Here is a 21,843-nt window from a genome sequence, read left to right as displayed (position 1 = left end):
GCAGACCTCGTTCACAACTTCAGCCAAAGGTGGGAAATACCCAGGAATGATCCTGATTAAAAAAAAAAAAGAAGACCTTGATGAGGCAAACTACAAAACTTTGCCAAAGGGCATTCAAGAAAGCCTGAAAAAGTGAAAAGGTGCCCTAATGTCCCAGGATGGCAAGACTCAAAACTTCAGTGATGCCAGTTCTCCCCAAATTAATCAATTTAATCAGTACAATCCTAAACTAAAAGGACTTGACAAACCAAAATCATATGGAAGAGTAAAGTCCTCCAAAAAGACTAAGGAAAGGAGGAAGGAGAATTGGCTTATTCCTTCCACTCACTCTCCTTGCCTTGACAGAGGCAGAGTTTTTTCTTAACACCCTACAGCCTTTTCACCTGAATCAGTATTGTCCCCTCCGAAATAGTCACTCACCTTGGGAGGGATATCCTTATTTCATCAATGTAGCCATCATTCTAAACTGCTTTGGAATTTCTACGTGGAAGCAGCTTCAGACACCCCCCTCCCCCCCTTCTATAGACTACTTTCCCAGGCAAAAATCAACATGATTTTATGGATTTTTTTTTTTTTAGTAAAATTTGCAAACGTCATTTGACTTCCAAGTCTATGGAAGTAACAACACACATGTTTGCGTGCATTGGCTCTGGATGGGCTGATGGAATGCTCTGAGCAGTGGGGGCATCATAGGAGGAGGCTGAGAGCCTCCCGAGGAGGTGCCGCTTGTTTGTTCTCGTGCTTATGTTGGGGGCCATCCCCTCATGCCAATGATGAATGCCAATGAGGCAGTGGGGGGAAGGGCGCCAAAGGTAGCCTCTGTTCTGTGTGCTAGTGGGCTGTTATGTAGACCTAGATGCTCGTGTGCTGCTTTCACTTCACAGCCATTAACTGAGCCCTACCGTGTGCCCAGCCTGCTCTGAGAGCCGGTGGAGCAGAGGAGGGCAAGACCATCTCACTGTATCAGGACGACCTTCGTCATGTGGGAGCAGGACCACAGCTGCAGGGGCTGGTGAGCCCGTAGGAGCTATTTGGGCCAGGAGACAGCTTTTCACTGAGATGACCCAGCTGTAACCCCAGGGCCTGCATCCCTCAGGCCTTCACCAACCCCAGGCTGTGGGATGCACAGGAAGCTGAGCAGGAGTGGACCTGCTGCTGGGAGACAAAGAGAAACAGGGAGCTATGCCACAGGCTACCACCATCACCCTTTTCCTGTGAAGGCAACACATGGTGTAGACTGGTGGTTGTCTGTGATTATCCTCACAGCTGTCCTGGATGGGGTGACCGCCTTCCAAGAGCAGTTGGGCTGCTAAGGCTTCCATGAAGCCTCTATTCAGGGGTCCTATCCTCTCAGTCCCTGCGCCATATCTGCCAGAACAGGCCTGTTCTGTTCAGTTAGCTCATTGCAGAAGAGAAATGGAATTTAAAGGCATATGATAGGGTAAAAACTGTTCAGCTTGCCATGAGCCTCCCTTCCCTTTTGTGTGACCTCTCCCCGCTTCCCTCATTAACTCCCAGCTCTCTGAGGGCACCTGAGTTTTCAGCTTGGGCACAGCCAGCATTCCTTCACTCAGACACGTGCTTGGAAGCAGCAAGACTCTCATCTCTTCCAGATCCCACTACTTGCCAGGCGCTTTGGTGTCTGTTTGACCATGAGGAATGCTCATCCCCATTCCTTCAGAATGTAAACTTTATGGAAGCAGGGGCCTTGCCTGTGCCGGCATCTGGGACAGCATCTTGTCATAGAGAGCATTTGACACGTATTTGTTGAATGAATGAATGACATTAAATACCATGAGCCCTATTTAGTCATAGATAAGGAAGCAGAGGCTCAGAGGTGTAACGCTGTTCCCTCAAGAGGCAGAGCTGGAATTTTCATTCGGGTTAGTCTGACTCCAAGCCAGGCCTTTTCAAATACAGTGCTCTACTTCTACATGAAAAGGGGGATTTCATACCATCCTCCTGAGGGTGCACGGCCACAGGCATGCATGCACGCATGCACGCACCCGTGCTCATTGACCAGAGTAGGGGATAGAATTGCCCATGCTTTGTTTTCTTTTTCTCTCTTTTTCTATCTCTCATCCCAGTTAGTTGAATTTTTGTTAAATTAAAAGTTTAAGGCCCATTTGAAGTGGATCTCGTGTGTGTGTGTGTGTGTGTGTGTGTGTGTGTGTGTGTGTGTGTGTATGCATATACTTATACACAAACACATGCAATCCCAGGCAAGACTACTTTGAGGGAAGGCCAGACCTGACTCATATAACTGACGTCAAAATCCCATCTATATAAACCTGAAAACGTGAGTGTTTTTGTGATTTCAGTACTTTGGTTAGCTAAAAGAGATATATACTATATACTGTAATGTGCCTTATCCATTTTCACCTACTATGATGTTATCCATTATAGCAAAATGCACTGAACACCAACACTATATTGGTTGTTATTTACCCAGTAGTGATTCAGAATTCCATGGTGTTTTAAGATTATTTGTATTATGATGGTCCTGTATGTGGTGGAGGTGGAGGCCCTAGATCTACTCTGGTAGTTGCAGTGTTCCTGAGTCCCTACAAGCTGGTGAGCTCAGTTTCCTGTATAAAAATAAAAGGAAAAAATTCTCCGAGGTGAGAGAATGTTGATGCTATGTTCCCTATAAATGGGGTTATTGATGATCCTGACAATTAACCCTGTTATTCAACCTGTATAAATGAGTGTAGCCTGGTACCCCTGGTGACTGTTGACTCTTGTAGATAAAGTTTCTGTGTAGCTACAGTTTGAGGGCACAGTCTGGTTCTTGGCAAAGAGGTAGTGGCAGTAGAGAATTTCCCTTCTAGTGTAATGCTGAGGTGTTAATTATTATTTAATTAATTAACAATAATGAATACAAACCTGCCTGTCATCTCCTAGAAACTGCCATGGGCCATTCATGTTATTACAGAGTCAGTAAACATTTATTGAAAAGGGACTAGCAGGCAGTATGCCCCCAGGGCGACTGAAGCAGGACTCCGGCCAGCCCTGACCCCTCCACTGGAGAGGGTCCCCTCATGGGAGCCATTTCCTGGGTTTTTCATTCCACCCCAAGCACTCGTTTTACAAACACAGCCAAGAGTACTTTGAGGGGTGGCAGACCTGGCTCGCAAACCTGACATCAAAACACCAAAGTGTCCAAAAGACAGACAGACAGGCTCTGAGCCAGGTAAAACTGAAGCGTCCAAAATGGCACAGGTACCAGGCCCAGAACACCTAGTATCCCCCATGCCTTCCAGGGTTTGGAGTGAACCTAGTACAGGGGGAGCATTGCCTTTCAGAATCCCCACATGGTATATATTGGATTTCCTGAAGCAATTTCAGAGCAATGTGTTCTTTTGTTTTAAGATAAAATCTACTCAAGGCCATTAAGTTATTATTGTGTCTGATAAATCTGGACCACATGTGACATGAGGCCCGTCTGTGTCCTTAATCTCAGTCACTTACTGTGTGTGCTTAATGCTACATGTTTTTGTTAAATATAATGTTACCACAGACATAAACCTAAAATAACATGAATTTTTTCAGTCAAGTGATCTTTAATTTAAACTAAAAATAGCCTAAACCGTAGTTTATGTAGACCTCAAATATCAAGACTCCCACCCCAATGCGAGTTCAGCAAACTGTAAATTTATGAGGCACTTGCTTAGCATTTGAACATTTTAAACCAGATCAAGCACAATCTGTATTAGAGACAAGCTCCAGAAAACCCAAGAGTTGCACTCCTGGCTGATCCTGCTGACTGGAACATTCCTTAGGGAAGTCCTTCTCTGGGGGCTGGCAGAATGAACCGTTAACACAACACCCTGCAGGCATAGGGGTGTTGAGGGCGCAGTCAGCGTTTCTCAGCACTTTTGTAAACATAGTTTTGTCTCCGGAGAGACCAGGTTCTCTGGCCAGCAGAGTCTGGAATGTGGGCGAAAGAACCTCTTTGATTTTTACAAGCAGCTTGATCACCGGAGAAAAGTTGGAAGCATGTCACAAGTGAAACATTCCTCCATGTGTGGCGAGGCCATTCTGCCAGGGCTTGGATCTCCTCTGATGTGGTTTCCCAAACAACAGGGAGCATCTGGTGGCTGCTCAGGATGGTGGGAGAGGGTTTAGGATAGTGTGTTGATTCTCCCTGGGATTGGATTCTCCAGGGTCTGCAATGATGCAGTTTGACCTGCTCCACATGCTGTGCTTACACTATGTTCTTAGAGATGGAGGTTGGAGCCATTTTTCTCACGAGACATCGTATTTCTGTAACCTCTACACGTACGGCAGAGTTCCCTGAAAGCCATCAACATTTTCAGATCCACCCATTTGAAAACAGTATCACCACTTTTATTTATAGATACCAAGTCAAACCCTAAATCAAATTTAAGCTGACTTTTAATATCCTTTGCTACATGCAGTTGAAAAACCAGTCAGTTCCTATGTTTCCTGAAACAGAGATAGAGGTATAGATATAGATATAGATATAGGTATAGATGTAGCTATAGATACAGATACAGGTACAGATAAAGATATAGATATCAAGCAGGAAAAAAAAATAAAAACCTGAGTAATGACATTGAAAAATTATTCTTATTGGTCAGATGTATCTGATAATTTCTTGGTTCTCTACTTAACCCTAATTGGATGGATTCTTGACATCTAAGCAGGAGAGCAAGACTGCATCTACCCAGAGATGGTTTTCATTTTTCTGTTGAGCAAGCTGCTGCCACCCTAGATACCATGCATGAGGATCCTCCGATTTTTTGATGTTTACTGCTGCATTAAATAGTTAATCCATTTGATAAATATTTACAGAGTGCTTGCTCTGTGCCAGTCACTCGTGGATAGGCTGGGATGGAAAGCTGCCTTGAGGGCACCTGGTGGGGTGGAAGAGCCTGTGGAAAATCCCAGGAGCGGGCATTTTTCAGGGAGAGGTTTGGCAGGAGAGGCCTGGACTGAGGGGAAGGTGGAGCCAACATGTAGGCGGCACTGCAGAAGCTTTCCTTTCTGACAAGGTAGCAGGATAGTTGTTGGTCAGCTGACCCATTAACCAAAAAATTGGTTCAAATGGGGAAATGTAAAGAAATTATACTTATGTTCTTAAACATTTTGTCATTTTGTTTTAACTTAAGCCATGAAAACGTTCATTTTTTTCACCGGTTTTGTGGTGGGAGTGAAAGCCTTTTCTTTGAAGGAAGCCGATTGGGCTTCCATAACCTTCACAGAAACCACAACTATAATATGATGACTTTAAATCCAGTTTCTTTCTTTTTCTTTTTGTCTTTTTTAGATTCAGCAGAATTTGAAAGACCCATGTGAAGCAGTCTAGGGGCAGATTTTTGTGATTTTTTTCCTCATCTTTTACAGTTGTCTGCCCACACCCAACTTGGCAGCCTATTGTAGCTAGTAGCTAAATTAGTCTTCATGAAAACAACTTAACTTTTATTCTCATATTTCCTTGGTTAACACAACATGTAGCCACATGTATTGATTGAAGTAACAGAACTACTGACATAAATAGGTTTGAGTATAAATACTGTTGACCCTTGGTAAGCGTACCCTCAACTATGGGAACAGACACGTGTGGGTGACCAGAGGGGGCCCTGCCTGCCTGGAGCGGGAGCTCGGATGCCAGGCCGTGTTGTTCCGGGGACGGGGGTGGCATCAGCTAATCCAGCTCCACGTGGGGGTGGCCAAGGGAGCCTCTCTGTATAGGAGCATGGAGTGGCCTGGGGGTGTGCAGAGCAAGAACACAGAGGAATTGATGAAAGATGGTCAGAGATGTATGAGGAAAACTGGGAAAATATGGCTGCAGAGAAGCATTTAGAACCTCTTTTCATAATTACCTCTGTTTGTGTCTGTCTCCTCTCCCACGCTGACTTGAGGTCAGGGATGGCTTATTGTACACCATTGTTTCTTCTCCTTCTAGTCCATTCCCAGCACTCGAGAAACCGCTCATAAATATGTTTGAATGAATGGAAGTGTGTGTGTTTTCCACGGGGCTGTTGACAAAGAATGAGCACAGTGAGTCTCTCCCCTGGAAGTCATGGGTCAGCAGACTGTGGGCCACCTGATCATGTGTGTTCTGTGTCTTGGCTTTACCCCACTGACAGCGTGTATGTGAACTGAGATCATTGTTCAGCTCACATTGCATGTCAGCCTCCCTCATCTAAGCCAGCATCCTGGTGTCTTCCAGGTACAACTGGGTGGGAAGGTGACAGGTATGATCTTGGTGGACCCAGCTATAGTGATATGAAAGAAAAGCCATAATTGTTCATGAGTTTTCATAAGTCAAAGTCTTGGTTGGTTCCCACTACACGTTAGCATAGTGACTTCTCTGCAGGCAGTGAAACACTAGATCATTAATGCTAGGATATGTTAATGTGGAAAAGCAAGTCCAATCATCAGAACTATAATATTGCAGTTAATGTAATTGGCTCATTCATTCATTATTCATTTGTTTTGTGAATGCTGTCTGTTACATGGTCAATCAGTCTCCATTCACTGGGTAAGCAAGTCATCACCCTCTCTATTTCTCTTTAAGCTTGTGACTCCTGGTCTGCTCTGTGAGAGTGGCAGAGAACCAGGTATCACCTGTGCCACCTTTTGTGTTTAAGACATGATTTAGGTTAGTATAGTGTGCTAGAACCTGGATGAAGAGATGAGAAGCCTGTAATGAGTGTCCTCTCCCCTCCTTTCCCTCGGGCAGCTTGGGAATGAACCACGATGACGACCACTCCTCCTGCGCTGGCAGGTCCCACATCATGTCGGGAGAGTGGGTGAAAGGCCGGAACCCCAGCGACCTCTCCTGGTCCTCCTGCAGTCGAGATGACCTTGAAAACTTCCTCAAGTAAGTCCTTGAATTGTTCTGTACAATCAATGCAATAGAAAGTACTACAATACTTCCTAAAGACACGATAGTTGGAGTCTCAGTCAGTGTGAGCAGAAGTGAATCTCTTAGAATTCTCAGCTGGTCAAGCTTCCTCCCAAGTGTGCATCTGGTATGACACTGGGCACCCAGCTGGTGATCATAAAACTTATCGATGGAAATGTCAATGCAGTGACTGTATCTTGACAAGATTTCATTTTACTTCTCTGCATTATTTTGACTGTGGGTGGGCACCACCCTAGTGACGCACTTTGGCTACTGTAGAACAGGGCATTTCCACAACACTCAGGCTGCTTCCCTGGACAGGAGTCCATCTGCTGGGAGGAGGGCTTGCTCACCTTCCTCACTTGTGGGACTGGGATGAGTTTATCTCATAGCCACTTTCTTTCCAGAATGTGTCTGCATCACTCCATTCTCAAACTTCTGTGGAAGAATTGGCCATCTGATGTCAGAACTTTGTCAGACAGAGTCTGTGCTCATATACAATGTGGATCCCTTAGTGTCAGGGCCTCAGGGCTGAACTTACAGGTTTGACAGGCAGACCCTGATTGTTTCACCACTTAATTGCATCATCTCTACACCCCATGGTGACTGAAGGGGTCAGTGAGTCTCTCCTACACACAGAGCTGTCCAACAACACAGTGGAGTGCCCAGTGAACTCAGGGAGGAGGACCAAAGGCATCATTCTGGCTTCATCCTGGGTCTTCTTTCATGAGGTTTCCTGTGGTTGGGAAACTAAGTGGTACACAGGGCTTAAAAATGGGCTCATTAGGGACTTCCCTGGTGGTCCAGTGGGTAAGACTGCACGTTCCCAATGCAGGGGGCCCAGGTTCAATCCAGGGTTGGGGAATTAGATGCCACATGCATGCTGCAACTAAAGATCCTGCATGCTGCAACTAAACATGCCACAGCGAAGAACCCACGTGCTGCAACTAAGACCTGGTGTGCCAATAAATAAATAAAAATAATAATTTAAAAAAATTGCCTCGTTAGTTTTAATATAGTCTATTTCCTACTGAGTACTTGTATCACCAAATCATAATGCAATGTTGGAAGCCACTTGACATTATTTCATTTTACCCAGAAGGGTCAGTGAAACAAAGGTATTTTCATCTGCTCACATATACAGTACTGGTCCCACTGACTTTGTTGAAGTATCCCATGAGTTTGAGCCCAGGAGAGGTGAACCAGTATCAGCCTGTGTGTATTGCGTGCGTGCAACTCTTTTCTTCAAGAATCTTGGCAAGAGGCTGGGTTTTCTTTTTACTACCATCTGCCTTGTTTTAGGAATTAAAAAATAAAAGCATTCAAGTATTTAACTCCTAATGGAGCCGCAGCCACACAACCCCCAGTTTAATTTTTCAGAGCTGTTCTCAACATCTCTGAACATTTCCATCCTGGTTGAAATCCCCAAGTCCTTTGCACAGTGTGCCACCAGCCAACTTTCATGGCCAGGTGGGGCATCTGGACCAGCCAGAAGCCATGGCCCCCCAAGAAAATCTACAGAATTGGAAATAAGCTTGCCTATTTATTTATTTATTTAAAAGAAAACAACCCTACTCCAATTGTTTCTTTATTCATAGTGACTTTTGCTAAAGCCACATTCTAAGAAAATATCATAGGACTCTATTTCAAAAGCATTTTCATCCAAGAAAGCACTCAGACTCCCTGACAAAAATACATTAGCCATGTGGGTGATAAGCCCAGGCCCTTTCCTAGTTGCCCAGTTCTCATGGCCTCCAGAGTAAAGATCTGCATTCAGCTATGTGGAAAAAGAGCAAAAAGTGCAGCCCTTGTGTCTGGTGCCTGGTCATCTCCCCATAAATAATTTGGAGGTTCCTGCTTCTCAGTGATTGAAAAAGCAGGACAAAAACCTGGGTGGTACATTTGCAAACCAACTTGCCTCTCGGCTGTTTCAGGTCAAAAGTTAGCACTTGTTTGCTGGTCACAGACCCCAGGAGCCAGCACGCAGTGCGCCTGCCCCACAAGCTGCCAGGCATGCACTACAGCGCCAACGAGCAGTGCCAGATCCTCTTCGGCACCAACGCCACCTTCTGCAGAAACATGGAGGTAAGCAGCCTCAGGAGGGGAAGGCTGGCTCAGGAAGGAGCACCTGGCTTCTGTGGGAGGATACAGGCATTTACACTCCACACACACACACACGTAAACATATGTGCATACGTGCATGCACATACATGCACACGAATATACCTCATGAACAGCTTCACGGGGCACCCAGAGTGAGCCACACACATACATGTGCATGAACACATACACACACATGCACACATAGGCAGGGGGATGGTTCAGAGTTACTGCTGACACCAATAGCCTAATGTTTTATTTTGTTTTGTTTTTTAATCCAAAGGTATTTCTTTCTTAGTAGCCTGTCTTAACATGGAAACAGTAAGACACTAGGAAAAAGTAAATTAGCCTATTCTTGGAGGTGATATCAAACCCGGCACAGATATAGAAGAGAGCTAAAAACTACTGGACGTTGGAGAGTGTCATATTGAGAACATTTAACAAATAATAAATTGATTATATGATAATAGTATTAATAACCCCATTAAAATGTTACCATTTACTGAACAATGCCCACATGCTTTGCCCTAAATCTTCCAATGTGCCTGATATCAATTAACCCTTACCACAGACTCCCGAGGTTACTGCCAGGGTACAGATGATAACATCAAGCCTCAGGGGTGAACTGATCATTCAGAATGGCTTGGCCAGTAGATAAGTAGAGGATTTGACTCAAGTCTGTTCACCCCCAGAGCGTGCACTTTCTCACCGTACTGCAGACAGCTGGGCCACTTCTGTGGGTGGGGGGGATGTGCTCAGGCCCTGGGGCAGGCTGTCTCCATGCTGGAGCCCCAGGGGAGGGCTAGAGCAGCCTGTGGCTCAGCCAGCAGTTGGCAGCTGGCTCAGGGATGGATGTGGAGCCGGCACCATCATGGGGCAGGAGGACAGGAGCAGGAGAACCAGCCTGGGATGTGTGGGACTCAGGAGCCACCCAGTGGCAGTCGGCCTGGAGCTCAGGGCAGCATCTAGTCCCAGGGAGGCAGCCTGCAGGGCTGGATGGGTGCCCAGAGCAAGAACTCAGGACGGGAGCAACTCCAAGACAGATGGATAGACCCGGACTGTGCCTTCAAAATGAGACCCCGGGATCCCGGCCAGCACAGCAGGTCAGCCTGGACTCCAGGAGGCGGGATGCTGCCTCTTGAGCGTTTCCTGGCTATGCGTGAATTGGTTCAGGAAATCTGGGTGGAATCTGCAGGTGGGGCACTGCCTGCCATTGTGTGGAGTATGGAAAAGGGCCGTGCCTCACAACCAACCTAGCACCTCCTGCTAGCTGTTTCCTCAAAGGGCATTTATTCACAGGGTTGTCCTGAGTCTTCCTCTTCCGTTCCCCTGTGGAGGTGCCAGCAAGGGTCTCTTCCAGGCCCTGGTAACAGGAAGCTGTCTCCCACTTCACACCCAGCCACGGCTGGGTTGAAGGACACCTCCCTGGGGAGATGGGACCAGCCCCCGGATCCGATCATCCCCAGTGGTCTGCTACGATGTCTGGTGCTCCCCATCAGCCTTGACCGTTGAGGCTTGACCATTGAGGCACTCATTCATGTACCGTAGGCTGGCCAAGAGGCATCCTGTTTGTCTGTCCCAGGCTTCAGTCACTTAAAGTGCATGATGGCACAGAACTATCAGAGAGGGCAGGTTTCAGAGGGTCGTTTGATGGTGCGGTGACACCAGGAGATCCATGTGCATGGTACCCCAGTAGAGGATGCCAAGCATTCGAGAAGGGTAGACGTGCCCCGGGCACCCAGAATGGAGAAGAGGGAAGCGCCCAGCTGAGTCAGCGGACACACAGTGGCCACTCTGCCCACTGTGGAGTCTTCCCTGGCCAACAGGATTACCTGGGGCGGGAGCTGGACAGAGGCTGCCTCCTCCCAAAGAGCCGCAGCCATTGCCTTCTAGGAGCCAGGCTGTTGCACATCAGTTGGGTGAGGAGAGATAGGAGGAGGGAGGTACCACTACTGGTGGCTCATGATCTTCTAGGCTAGACTCTTTCCATGCACTGTCACATGAAACCCTGACTGCAACCCTTGAGGGCAGGGGCTTTGAACTCCACTTAGCAGATGAGAAAACAGAGGCTGAGAGAGGCTTGGTAAGGGACCAAGGTCAGTCAGCCAGAAAGGGATGGGCTGAAGACCAAGCCCAGGTGTGAGTATTCCTGCAGGAGAAAAGGCAGGCTCCATTCATTCAAAGACAGATTCCAAAGGAGAGAAAGGTAACCTGGTATTTTATTTTCCTTCATTAGCAACTTTTTGTTTGAAGAGGACAGTGAGAGGTCAGCAAAGCATGTTTAGCTCAGCTGTGTTTCTCCTTTCTCCCTAGAAGCTCAAAATACAACTATATAAAGTGAGATCTTTTGTGAGTTAAAATGCAGCTGAACATTTATTCCTACAGCTCACCAAGAACCACGAAATATGCCTTCCTGCTTGCCTTTTCCTTGAGAATTCCACCAGTACCAAAACAAAGTTGACATTTTCCTCCCCAAATCCTAGCAGTGTTACCGACCAGGGTTCTTGGTCTCCTTAATCAATAGAAACTGATCAGAGGCCAGACAAGAAATTCAGGCGAGGCTTTATTGGGGCCCCTGCTACAGCATGGGGGTAGTGAGAACAAGTAACAGGTTCCTTTGCTTGCTCGCTCCCTGAGGTTTCATTATATGGGGTGAGGGTAGGGATGGATCCAGGGGTCGGGCTGGAGGGGTGGCCTAGGTGATTTGACCACCCCTTTGGTGGTGGTGTGTGCAGGGGGCATGTGCAGTATCCTGCTTCTGCTCCCGACACCCTGTTTTTTACTCCTGGCTCTTCAGAAGTGGCAGTTGATTTGCTTTGGTCTTTTTGTATCTTGCTGTACAGAATTTGCCCCAACTGCGCATGCACATGGTTTGTTTGTTTTTAATTAATTAATTAATTTGGCTGCGCCAGGTCTTAGTTGCTGCATGCGGGATCTTTTAGTTGCAGCATGCGAACTCTTAGTTGCGGCATGTGGGATCTAGTTCCCTGACCAGGGATTGAACCTGGGCCCCTTCCCCCCCTGCATTGGGAGCATGGAGTCTTAGTCACTGGACCACCCGGGAAGTCTGCACGCAGTTATTTTTAGTCCCTTATAGTTTCTTTGTATTTTGTTGCTTGAGGAGACATTTGTCCAGGTGCAAGCACTGCAGCAGAGGGTCCCAGGTCCCAGGTCCCAGACTGTCTCAGCAGGAATGACTCCTTAGAGGTGTGGAGGTACTCAGCTGACTCAGCATCAGCCTTAGCTGGTGGTGATCATCCTGCTTGCAAGGCTGGTGGTGCTTCCTTCAGCACAAATATACCAGTTAGAAAATGGTAACTTCTCATGCTGGGGAAAATGTCATACTAATATCAACGAGACACTGGTGGATGAGAGAGGCAGTTGCCTGCTGGGACCCAGGACTTGGGGATGCTGCCCTAGCCCTGGGACACCTCGTTGGAATCTCACCCAGGCACCACCCTGTGGGATTCTAAAGCTCGCTTGATTGGTGTTTTGCTCATTTGTGCGCTTATAGGTCTGTGTTTCAGTTGATGTTCAGCATAACAGGAGGCACACATATGTTGTACTGTTCCTTTCTTCCTCCTGTCCTCATCCCCTTATTCGCTCCCTTTCATCTATTCTGTTCCAGTTCTACTTGCCTTCCTCCTCTTCCTCGAACCCACAGGGCACGCTCCTGGTGGGGATGCACTCTGCTTCCTGCTGGCTGTTTCCTCTACTTGGACGGTCCTCTCTCAGTTGTCCACGTGACTGAGCCCCTCATCTTTTTTGAGTCTTTTGTTTGTCTGTTTGTTTGTTCATATGTAACCTCCTCAAGGAAGCCTACCACGCTATTTAAAATTTCCATCAGATAACTCTCCCCTGCCACCTTTGTGGCACCCAGATCTCCTGATCCCCTAAGGGAAAACCCTGCTTTCATAAACTTATCATCTTTTAACCTGCTATATAATTTGCTTGTTTATATGACTATTGTGTTGATAATCTCTCTCTTCTAGATTTTAAATCCTTCAAGGGTAATAATCTTACTTTTCCTCAACAGTATTTTCCAACTGCCTCAGCCAGTGCCTGGCACATGGTAGATATTCAAGTATGTGTTGCTCTGAAATCCGTTCATGACCCTAACGGTAAATTTAAGTTCTTATGTGACTTCACCCAACCACTGATGATACTGGACACGTTCACAGGCGAGGGAGGAACCCTTACAGGCCTCCCCGTAAAATGAATTGGCTCTCTAAGCCTGAGTCCACATTTCTCCATCTGGTTCACCAACATACATGTAAGACTCTGTCAAATATCTTACAAGCGTTCATACAAACCTTTCCTGTGGCTTCTTCCCAAGACAGTACAAGTCTGATAGTGAGAGACTGCAGCCTGCTTCCTAATGGCCGTGCATTAATTAATACCCTCATTGTTAAAATCTGAGACTCCTGGTGAATTAATACACGTAAGGTGCTGAGAACTGAGTCTATCACAAAGTAAGCACCCAATCATACGAGCTGATGAATGTGTTGCTGTTACCTTTCTGGATAACACTGGCTCCCCACTATGGGGGCACAGAACTAAGCTATCTTTGTACATCTCCAGGATCAGCATTTTTCTATACTGAACTCCTCAGGGCCATGAAAAATTAAACATTATACAAAACTCCAGAGACCTTCAGCGCCAACCGAAATGTCGTGTAATCCAATTGATCTCTATAACCATCATTATTCTTTAATGCCCTTGAGGATTGAAATGGATATCATGTAATGAAATGATCGTGGTCCCAATATTGCCTTTAAATTTCTTATCCTGACATCTGCCTTCAGCCAAGATGGAGTATCAGGGACCAGATTTATCTTCCCACCTGAAGCAACTAAGAAATCAGATGAAATATACGGAACAGCAATTTTCAAGACAGTGGCCATCAAGCAAGGAAGGACTGTGATCCTTGGGAGATGTGAAACAAATGAGGTGAACCCTCTGATTGTCCTGGCTTACTGCCTGGGCCGTCTCCAGGCTGTGGCATAGAGAGGGAGGGCTGTGAAGAAGCAGCAGACTTCTTGAGTTGAAGAAACAGAGCCAGGAGTACTGGGGGGCTGAGGCAGCCAGTGTTCACAGAGTAGAGTACCACAGACAAAAGAGCTTTATAAAGAGAGAACCTGAGAAATCTGCACAGGATCTGCACGAATCTTCAGTTTAGTACTGAGAAACACGTGTGTGAGAAAACTACCCAAGGCCAGGAAAAGAACCATCTGAAAATCTTAGAGGGAACAATCTCTGAGGCTCACATGGGCATCAGGTAGTGTACACAGAAGGGTGTTGTATCAGTAGAGTGGCAAAACTAGCCCCACACTAAATGCTGATCTGGTCCCACCCAATAAATCTTAAAAGCAAAATCTGAAAGGATCTAACTGTTTCCAAGTAATTTAGACAAGTCCTAGAACAAAGCTCAGAAACATTTATAGAAATACAAAAACAGCACTCAGCAAAATAAAATTCACAATGTCTAGCATCAAATAAAAAATTATCAGGCCTTCAAAGGAACAGGAAAATACATCCATAATGAGGAGAAAAATCAATCAAAACTGACCTAGAAATGACACAGGTGATAGAATTAGTAGACCACGGCATTAAAACAATAATTATAACCATATTCCAGGTTCAGGAAGGTAGCAAAAAGAAAGATTGAACATGTTAAGTAGAGATATGGAAGATATGGAAAAGATCCTACTGGTATTTCTAGAAATGAAAACTACAATATTTAAGATGAAAGATACCCTGCTTGAGATTTCTGGCAAATGAGAGATTGCAGATGACTGCTGAAGATAAAGCAATTGAAGCTATCCAAAGTGAAATACAACGAGAAAAAAGACTGAAAACAAAGAGAACTGTGGGACTTCAGGTGGCCTAAGACATGTGATTGATGCTCTGAAGGAGGTGAGAGAGGACTAAAATAATATTTAAAGAAGTAATGGCTGACAGTTTTTTCAAATTTGATGAAAATCACAAGCCCACAGATCCAAGATGCTCAATGAACCCCAAGAAACATGAAGAAATCCAGACCAAAGCTCATCATAATCAAATTGCTTAAAAGTGGTGATGAAGAGAAAATCTTAAAAGAGCCAGAGGAAAAAAGACAAGTTATGTAGAGATAAGCCAAGGTAGGAACGACAACATATTTCTCATTAGAAACAATGCAAATGAAGAAAGACCATGGAGCAGCATCTTTAAAGCACTGAAAGAATAAAAGCCTGCCACCTTAGAATTCTATACCTTTTTAATAGGAAAAAAAAATTACTACCAACTAGATGCCATGAAAAAGAAGGACAACACTCATAGCCAGGAGTTTTAGGGGAATGAATATCGTGAAGACATTACAACTCCAAAAATCTGGAGGAATTTCTTAAAAACCACACACATGCATGCCAGTTGGGAACGCTGCTGTCTGTGTTCCCAAGCCCTGGCTCCCCCAAGGCTGTGTCCATGAGGAGGACTTCCCTGGCAACCCCCTCAGCTTGCATTCCTGCACCGGGCCTTCGGGGGTAGCTTGGAAAAGCACAGAAACATTAATGAGGCAAGTGGGTTGTGTGTGCGTGCATGTGTGTGAATCTTCTGTCTTAAAACATTTCTAGAACTATAAGCCTATTACAGAAAAGAAAATAATAATGGGGTGTAACACAGTGTGGACACTGCCAAGGGAATGAAACCACAAAACACATTGTTGCTTCAGGAGTTGAACATTTTCTTTTTCTTTTTCTGGAATACAGACCATAAAAATAAGAAGAAAAGAAACTGGATAGATTGTATTTTGAGAAAAATACTAACCACCATGACTACTGGTGGGCAGTTTTCATTTTGCTGCTGCCTCTTATGAGGAACAAAATCTTATCCTTGGCGGAAGGTAGAGGATACGGTCTCAGGGGATCACGTTTCTCATGGACGCATCTTTGTTATTGTGTAAAAGCAGGGGTTCTGAGCTAGGGTCTGCAGATAGATTTCAGAGGATTTGTGAATAGGGATAGGGAAAAGATCACATCCTTATTTTTCTCCAACCTGTAACCAAAATGAGTATTTCCTTCCATTATGAGTGTGGGCAACAAGCCACAGCAGTCTCAGCAGTACCTGTGACTGTCACGTGATTAGGAATCACAGATCCTTTTCATACTGCATGAAAGTTGTAGCAGCTATTTGGAATTATCATTTACACTCATGACTAGTTCAAAATTACGGTCGTTATTAGACCTAGGGCCAGATCTTATATAATGTGTTGACAAGGAAACACATGTGTTACTGTATTAAAAATTTGTATTTTGCATTATATTTGAACTTAATTGTTTTTTTGCTAAACTTATGTATTTTATAATTATTCACTGACCAATATTATTCTGAGAAGGGTTCACAGGCTCCACCATATACTTCAAAGTACAAGGCCAGGTGCTGGTTGCTAGGCAGTGGCCAGTCAGCATTTGCTCCCCAAGGGAAGGGCTGCCTTTCTGTGACTATTCCTCTTCTTTAGGTGGAATTTCCAATACTGAACTTCCTTCTGATTGGGCTTCTGTGTGTGTTCTTCTTTTGGCATTCACAATTCGTAACCATTTTAAGACCAGACAAAATTAAGAGCCACTTCCTTATCCAAGGGTATAGGGTAAATAACTTTGGAAAAACATTACAGTTGCTTTGGGAGCAGCCTAGCTTCAAATATTTCTGCTCTCTCAAACATTTGCATACCAGAGAATGAAGAAAAATTAAGATACAGTCCATTTTCATTTCTAGGGCTCTGGAGATCCCCACACCATCATCATCGCATCTTTCATGTCTGTCTGCAGAATGCGGGTATTGTAAGGCACAAAGCTGTGTGTGGAAATATGAACTACCAAAGGAAAAAAAAAATTGGCATCAATAGCTGGCATTTGTTGCAGAAGTTATTGGCAAATATATCTGTCTCCTCTTTTAGCCAATGGTAATGTGATGGTTTTAATTCAATAAAGCATTTCAAGAAAGTCCAAACATTAAAAGTTATAAACATTGGATGGTAAATATTTATTAGAAAGGGGAAATGAACTTTATGCAATTAGCCCAATCCATCTTTTTTTATGATTACAAGTTCCTCCTGTCTACGTCAGCAAAGTCACTTGCAAAGCAAAGTCATTATTTAACAAGACTTAAAGCTATTTAAGCTCAGATATTCTGCCAGGTGAAACAGAGGGTGAGAAGGCCGGAAGTAGTTATTATCAGCTGAGAGGAAGAGTGTGCCATTGCTACTGGAGACAGAAGCAAGAAGTGGGGAGTTAGGGCAACGTTCTGCCAAGGATCATGGCATCACAAAGCCCTCAACCCTTTTCAATATGAAAGAGAAATTTATCTGTCCCCCCTCCTCACCTGGTTCCTAGAGATTCTTAGTTGAAAGGTGCTATGTAATGACCATTCGTCCCTGCATCCTTCCTGCATCTCAGCAAAACATGCCACCATCACTGCTCCAAAGCCCATGCCTGACTGCCCCACAGGGAAAGGAAGGTGCTGGGAAGTGATGCATAACAGCCTCATTGGTTGACTTGAGCAGGGGTGTGCCAATGTGTCATGGCGTGCACAGTGGACTGAGATGTGCATATTATGCTGTTTTTTTAAAAAAATATTGAGCACAGAAGCTATAAGCCAGTTGTTTCAGGAAGGCAACAGTGTCTAGAATGGTAATCAGCATTAGAGGGTCTTATGCATTCTTTTCTACCTAATGTTCGCTCCTTTGCTCTTTTCCATTTATTTCTCCTGGCCTTCAGCACACCATGGAGGTGCTGTCCATATCACACAGTGGTTAAAAAGATAGGTTCTCCAGTCATGCTGCCCAGGGTCATGTCCTGCCTCCATCTCTTGAGCATATTACGTAGTCTCTCTATGCCTCCGTTTTCTAATCTGCAAAATGGGAAAAAATAATTCTACTTACAGAGCATAGAGTTGTTATGAGAGTTAAGTAACAAATGAACTAGAGCACTTAGCACACAGTAGGTGCTCAGTAAACATTAGCTATATCATTTTTTCCATCAACTCATTTCCTGGAGTCAGTGGTAGAGGAGATGCTGTTTAGCTGACAGTCTCGTTGCCTGGTCCTTTTCTGCATCTGTCCCTGTCTGTCCTCTCCACTCCTCCTGCCGCTCTGGGAGCCTGTAACCTCCAGGAATTGCTCTCCAGGGTCCAGTATCTCTCTCTTGATGTGCTTCCAGTCCCAAGGCTGGGAAGCCTCTTTCTGTCCTTTCCCAAGTCCCAGGGAGACTCTCATGGTCATCTTGATGGATGGAGATCCCTGTGGTGTCCAGGAAGCTCAGGGTGTTGGAATTCCACCTTGGAACCAACAGTATTCTTTTCTCTAATGTTGGTCATTTCTAAACCTGGTGGGTCATTAGAATCTCCTCCAGAGAATGGCAGCAGTGTGTGTGCCTCACTCCGGACCTTCTGTGTTAGAATCTCTGGAGGACGGGCTTCAGCTATTTCTTTTTATTCAGCTTCCCCGGAGATTCTCAGGCTCAGCCTGGTTTGGGAACTTCTGATCTAAATGAAACCTGCCCCTTTAATGCCAATGTACCTGGCCGGGGGCGGTGGGGTGGGGTGGCTGGTGGAACAGGAGCCTTGCCCTGCTCCTCTCAGAGAGACAGGGCCTGGCTGGACACCAGGTCAAAAGCCGCCTTGCCTGCCTCAGTCTCGGCTTCCTGCCCAGCATCTGCCACCTCTCTCAGAACTGTTGAACTTCGGCAGTACATGGCCCCAATTTTCCGGAAGTGTTTGAACCTTTGCAGTGGACTGCCTCCTCACAGAGCTCTCCAGACTTTGCAAGTTGTGTGTTATCCTTCACTTCTTGCCCACCCTCCTTGCCAGCTGAGTGCCCAGTGCCCCAGCCCTACCCTCACCCAGCAGCACCCACCCCAAGTGTCCCCAGCCAGGTGACAGACTCTGCAACCTTCAGGAACATGGAAGGAGTGACCGGCCTTCCAGAAGTGGGGCTGGCACGCTGGCCTGGGGTAAGGCTTCAAACCACAGTAGTTATGTGTGGAAATTTTGGATGAATAATTTTTCATCCAGCTCTTAGCATTTTATCTCCCTTTTGGCTTATGTTATCAGCAACAGATTTCTGAGGACTTTTACATAACCGTTCCCTTCAGTATTGTCTTGAATCAGAGCTGCTCTCCAAACAGTGCATGAAGAGTGTCAAAATAACCTTGAGAGTACTTAGGAGGGAGACCACCAGGTGAAGAAAACGACAAAGCCTTGAAGGCACGAGCAGTCATGTCTTTGTCCTGGGAAATTCAGACCTTCCCCGCATTTCCATGGTACTCCAAGGAAGGAAGCTCAGCCCAGCCTTATTTGTCATGCAGCACCTTGAGGACTTCTGCGCACGACTTTCAACAAACCTTAAATGTGGCTAGTGACATAACAGATGCTAGAACCAGGGAGCCATTTTCTTTTCCTTGCTCTTTGGACTGGACCCACGGCTTTCCATTTCATTTAAGCCAAAGATTAAGCTACCCAACAATGCTTGCTGATAAAACACCTTAGGCAGAGGGCACAGAGCAGTCCATTCCACCGCAAATAAGAGACAGGGATGAGCTCTGAGGGCCGGCTGACAGGATGGAAGATCGAAGGTGGGGGGCGGGGGAGTGGGGAGAGGAAATTGGGGACCCATAGGCAGTATAACCAATGGGTAAGAGTGTGTTCTGGGGTCAGGACAGGTTCCAGCCCTGCGGCTTGGGCAGGTCACTTAATTCTATTTCCTCGTCTGCAAAACGTGAGTAGTGATAGTTTCTGTCTCATGAAGTTGTGTGAGTAGTAGTAAGGAATTCTGGTAAAGCTTTTAGCCTGATGCCTGGGCTGGGTAAATGCTTAGAATGTGTCAGCTTTTCTGTGTCTCTGCTGAAGCCTTGCACTGCTTGACATATGAATTTATTTGTTCATTCATTCATTGGTTGATTCACTCAGCATGTCTTCTTTGGGTCTGTACCATGTGCTGCCAGATGTGTGCTAATGAGATGAGGAGGCGATAAGACACAGCTGCTGCCCCCTGGGAGTTCAGGATCGAGGGGTGAGGGTGTGGGAGGTGAGACACATGGGACTGTCAGCCACAGGACCAGTTAGGTTGGAGCACTCTTAGAACCCATCAGGGTTCTTGCTGGTGGGAATGGAGAAAAGGAGGAAAGACTTCACAAGGGTGGGGAAGGATATGGCAGGTGATTTCCTGGCTCTCTGTTAAGATAATTTAGCCCTGGTCCCTTCCCTGGCCTGAGTTCTCTTGAGGGCAGGCAGCAGGTCATGCTCGCTCTCCATGCTCTGTCTCCAGTAGGGGTGAACAGCCTGCAGGGAGGTGGGCCTGGAGCAGGGCCAGCGAGGTCACCGAGTGTCTGTGGGCTATGGGTAGTCAGGTGCAGACAGGGAAAAGTGAAGGGCAGGAGCTAAACAAAGGTGGAGCTGTGTCGTAGGGGTTTTAGTCCTGAAGGGAGTGATGTATGGTTTAAGTCAAGATCTGTGTTTTCAGAAGATTTTGCAAGTGTGTTGAACATAAAAAGGTTATAGTCAAGAAGACCTTTGAGGAACTATTGCAGCTGTCCAGCTGAAAGAGGAAGAGGATAAAACAAGGCAGTGGCATTGAGCGTGAAAAGAAAGAATTCACTCTGGAAAAGCCACATTTGCCATTTTTAATTTGTCTAATCAATTCTTTGTAAATATGCACTGTGAGCACTAAATAATTACAACAAAGACCATCTCCACCACAGATGGTTGGTTGGTTATCTGTGTGACTTTTCAGAATTATTTTCTGAATAATCAATATATGCCCAAGGTATAAAATCCAAAATTAACCATTTATATGTTTCCTTTTTCATGCTAATATTAGCATGCTACCATACTGATGTGCATCTTGCTTTTTTTTTCTTAACAGTACATTTTAGAGTTGTTTAATACAAATGAAAATTGAGTTGCCCCATGTTTGTTTTTTTATTTTTTTACCACAGATTGTGTTATTTTTAAAACTTTTTATTGTGAGGTAATTTTAGACTTAAAGAAGAGTTACAAAAATAGTACAGAAAGTATACACTTTTTACCCAGCTTCCTTCTCTGTTCACATCTTACATTATCAAAGTCAGGAAATTACTGTGGTATGATCTTAACTAACATACATTTCAGATTTCACCAGTTTCCTCACTATTCTCCTTTTTCTGTACCAGGGTCCCATTTTGCATTTAGTTGTCAGGTCTTCTTTGTCTCCTCCAATCTGTGGCAGTTCCCCAGTCTTTCTGGGTCTCTCATGACCTTGACACTTGAAGAGTACCAGTTTGGGTTTGTCTGATGTTTTCTTGGTGCTTGGATTGGCATTACGCATTATCAAGGAGACCACAGAGATGCCGTGGTCTTATTACTGGTGCTGTTACTCTCAGTCACCTGGTTAAGGTGGTGTCTTGCAGTCTTCTCCACTGTAACTTACTGGTTTTCCTTTTGTTATTACTTTTGAGTTCATCTGCATCCGAGTATCCTGATCCCAGCGCTATTGACATCTGGGGCTGGATCATTCTTTGTTGTGGGGTTATTTTGTGCCCAGTAGGATGTTTAGTCTCTACCGGCTATAAGTCAGGAGCATCCCCCTATTTGGGACAACCGAAAAAAGTCTTCAGATGTTGCCAAATTCCTCCGGGGCGGGGTGGAGGGTGTGTGTGCAAAATTGCCCCCAATTGAAAGCCATTAATGTATAAGGTAAATACCTAGAAGTGGGTTAAAGGTCATTTTTGCACATATATATATTTTTGTAATTTTATTCACCTGTAACACAATATGAAATACACAGAAAAGTGCTCAAATCATAAATGTACAGTCACATTCATTGCCCACAAACTGAACACACCAGCATAACCAGC

General features: G+C 45.3%; 1 protein-coding gene across 4 annotated transcripts in view; it reads left to right on the top strand.

Moving 5' to 3' along the window:
* Positions 1-21,843, top strand: part of ADAMTS17 (ADAM metallopeptidase with thrombospondin type 1 motif 17) — a 350,614-nt gene that overhangs the window by 184,670 nt on the left and 144,101 nt on the right. For all 4 annotated transcript variants that reach the window (XM_030873117.2, XM_030873118.3, XM_060293908.1 and 1 more), the window contains 2 exons: positions 6,713-6,853; positions 8,812-8,962. In XM_030873117.2, coding sequence (XP_030728977.1) covers positions 6,713-6,853; positions 8,812-8,962 — 292 coding nt within the window. The remainder of the gene's footprint in view (positions 1-6,712; positions 6,854-8,811; positions 8,963-21,843) is intronic.

This window comes from Globicephala melas, chromosome 2 (assembly GCF_963455315.2).
Source record: "Globicephala melas chromosome 2, mGloMel1.2, whole genome shotgun sequence".
Classification (NCBI taxonomy): domain Eukaryota; kingdom Metazoa; phylum Chordata; class Mammalia; order Artiodactyla; family Delphinidae; genus Globicephala; species Globicephala melas.
This window is presented reverse-complemented; position numbering and strand designations above follow the sequence as displayed.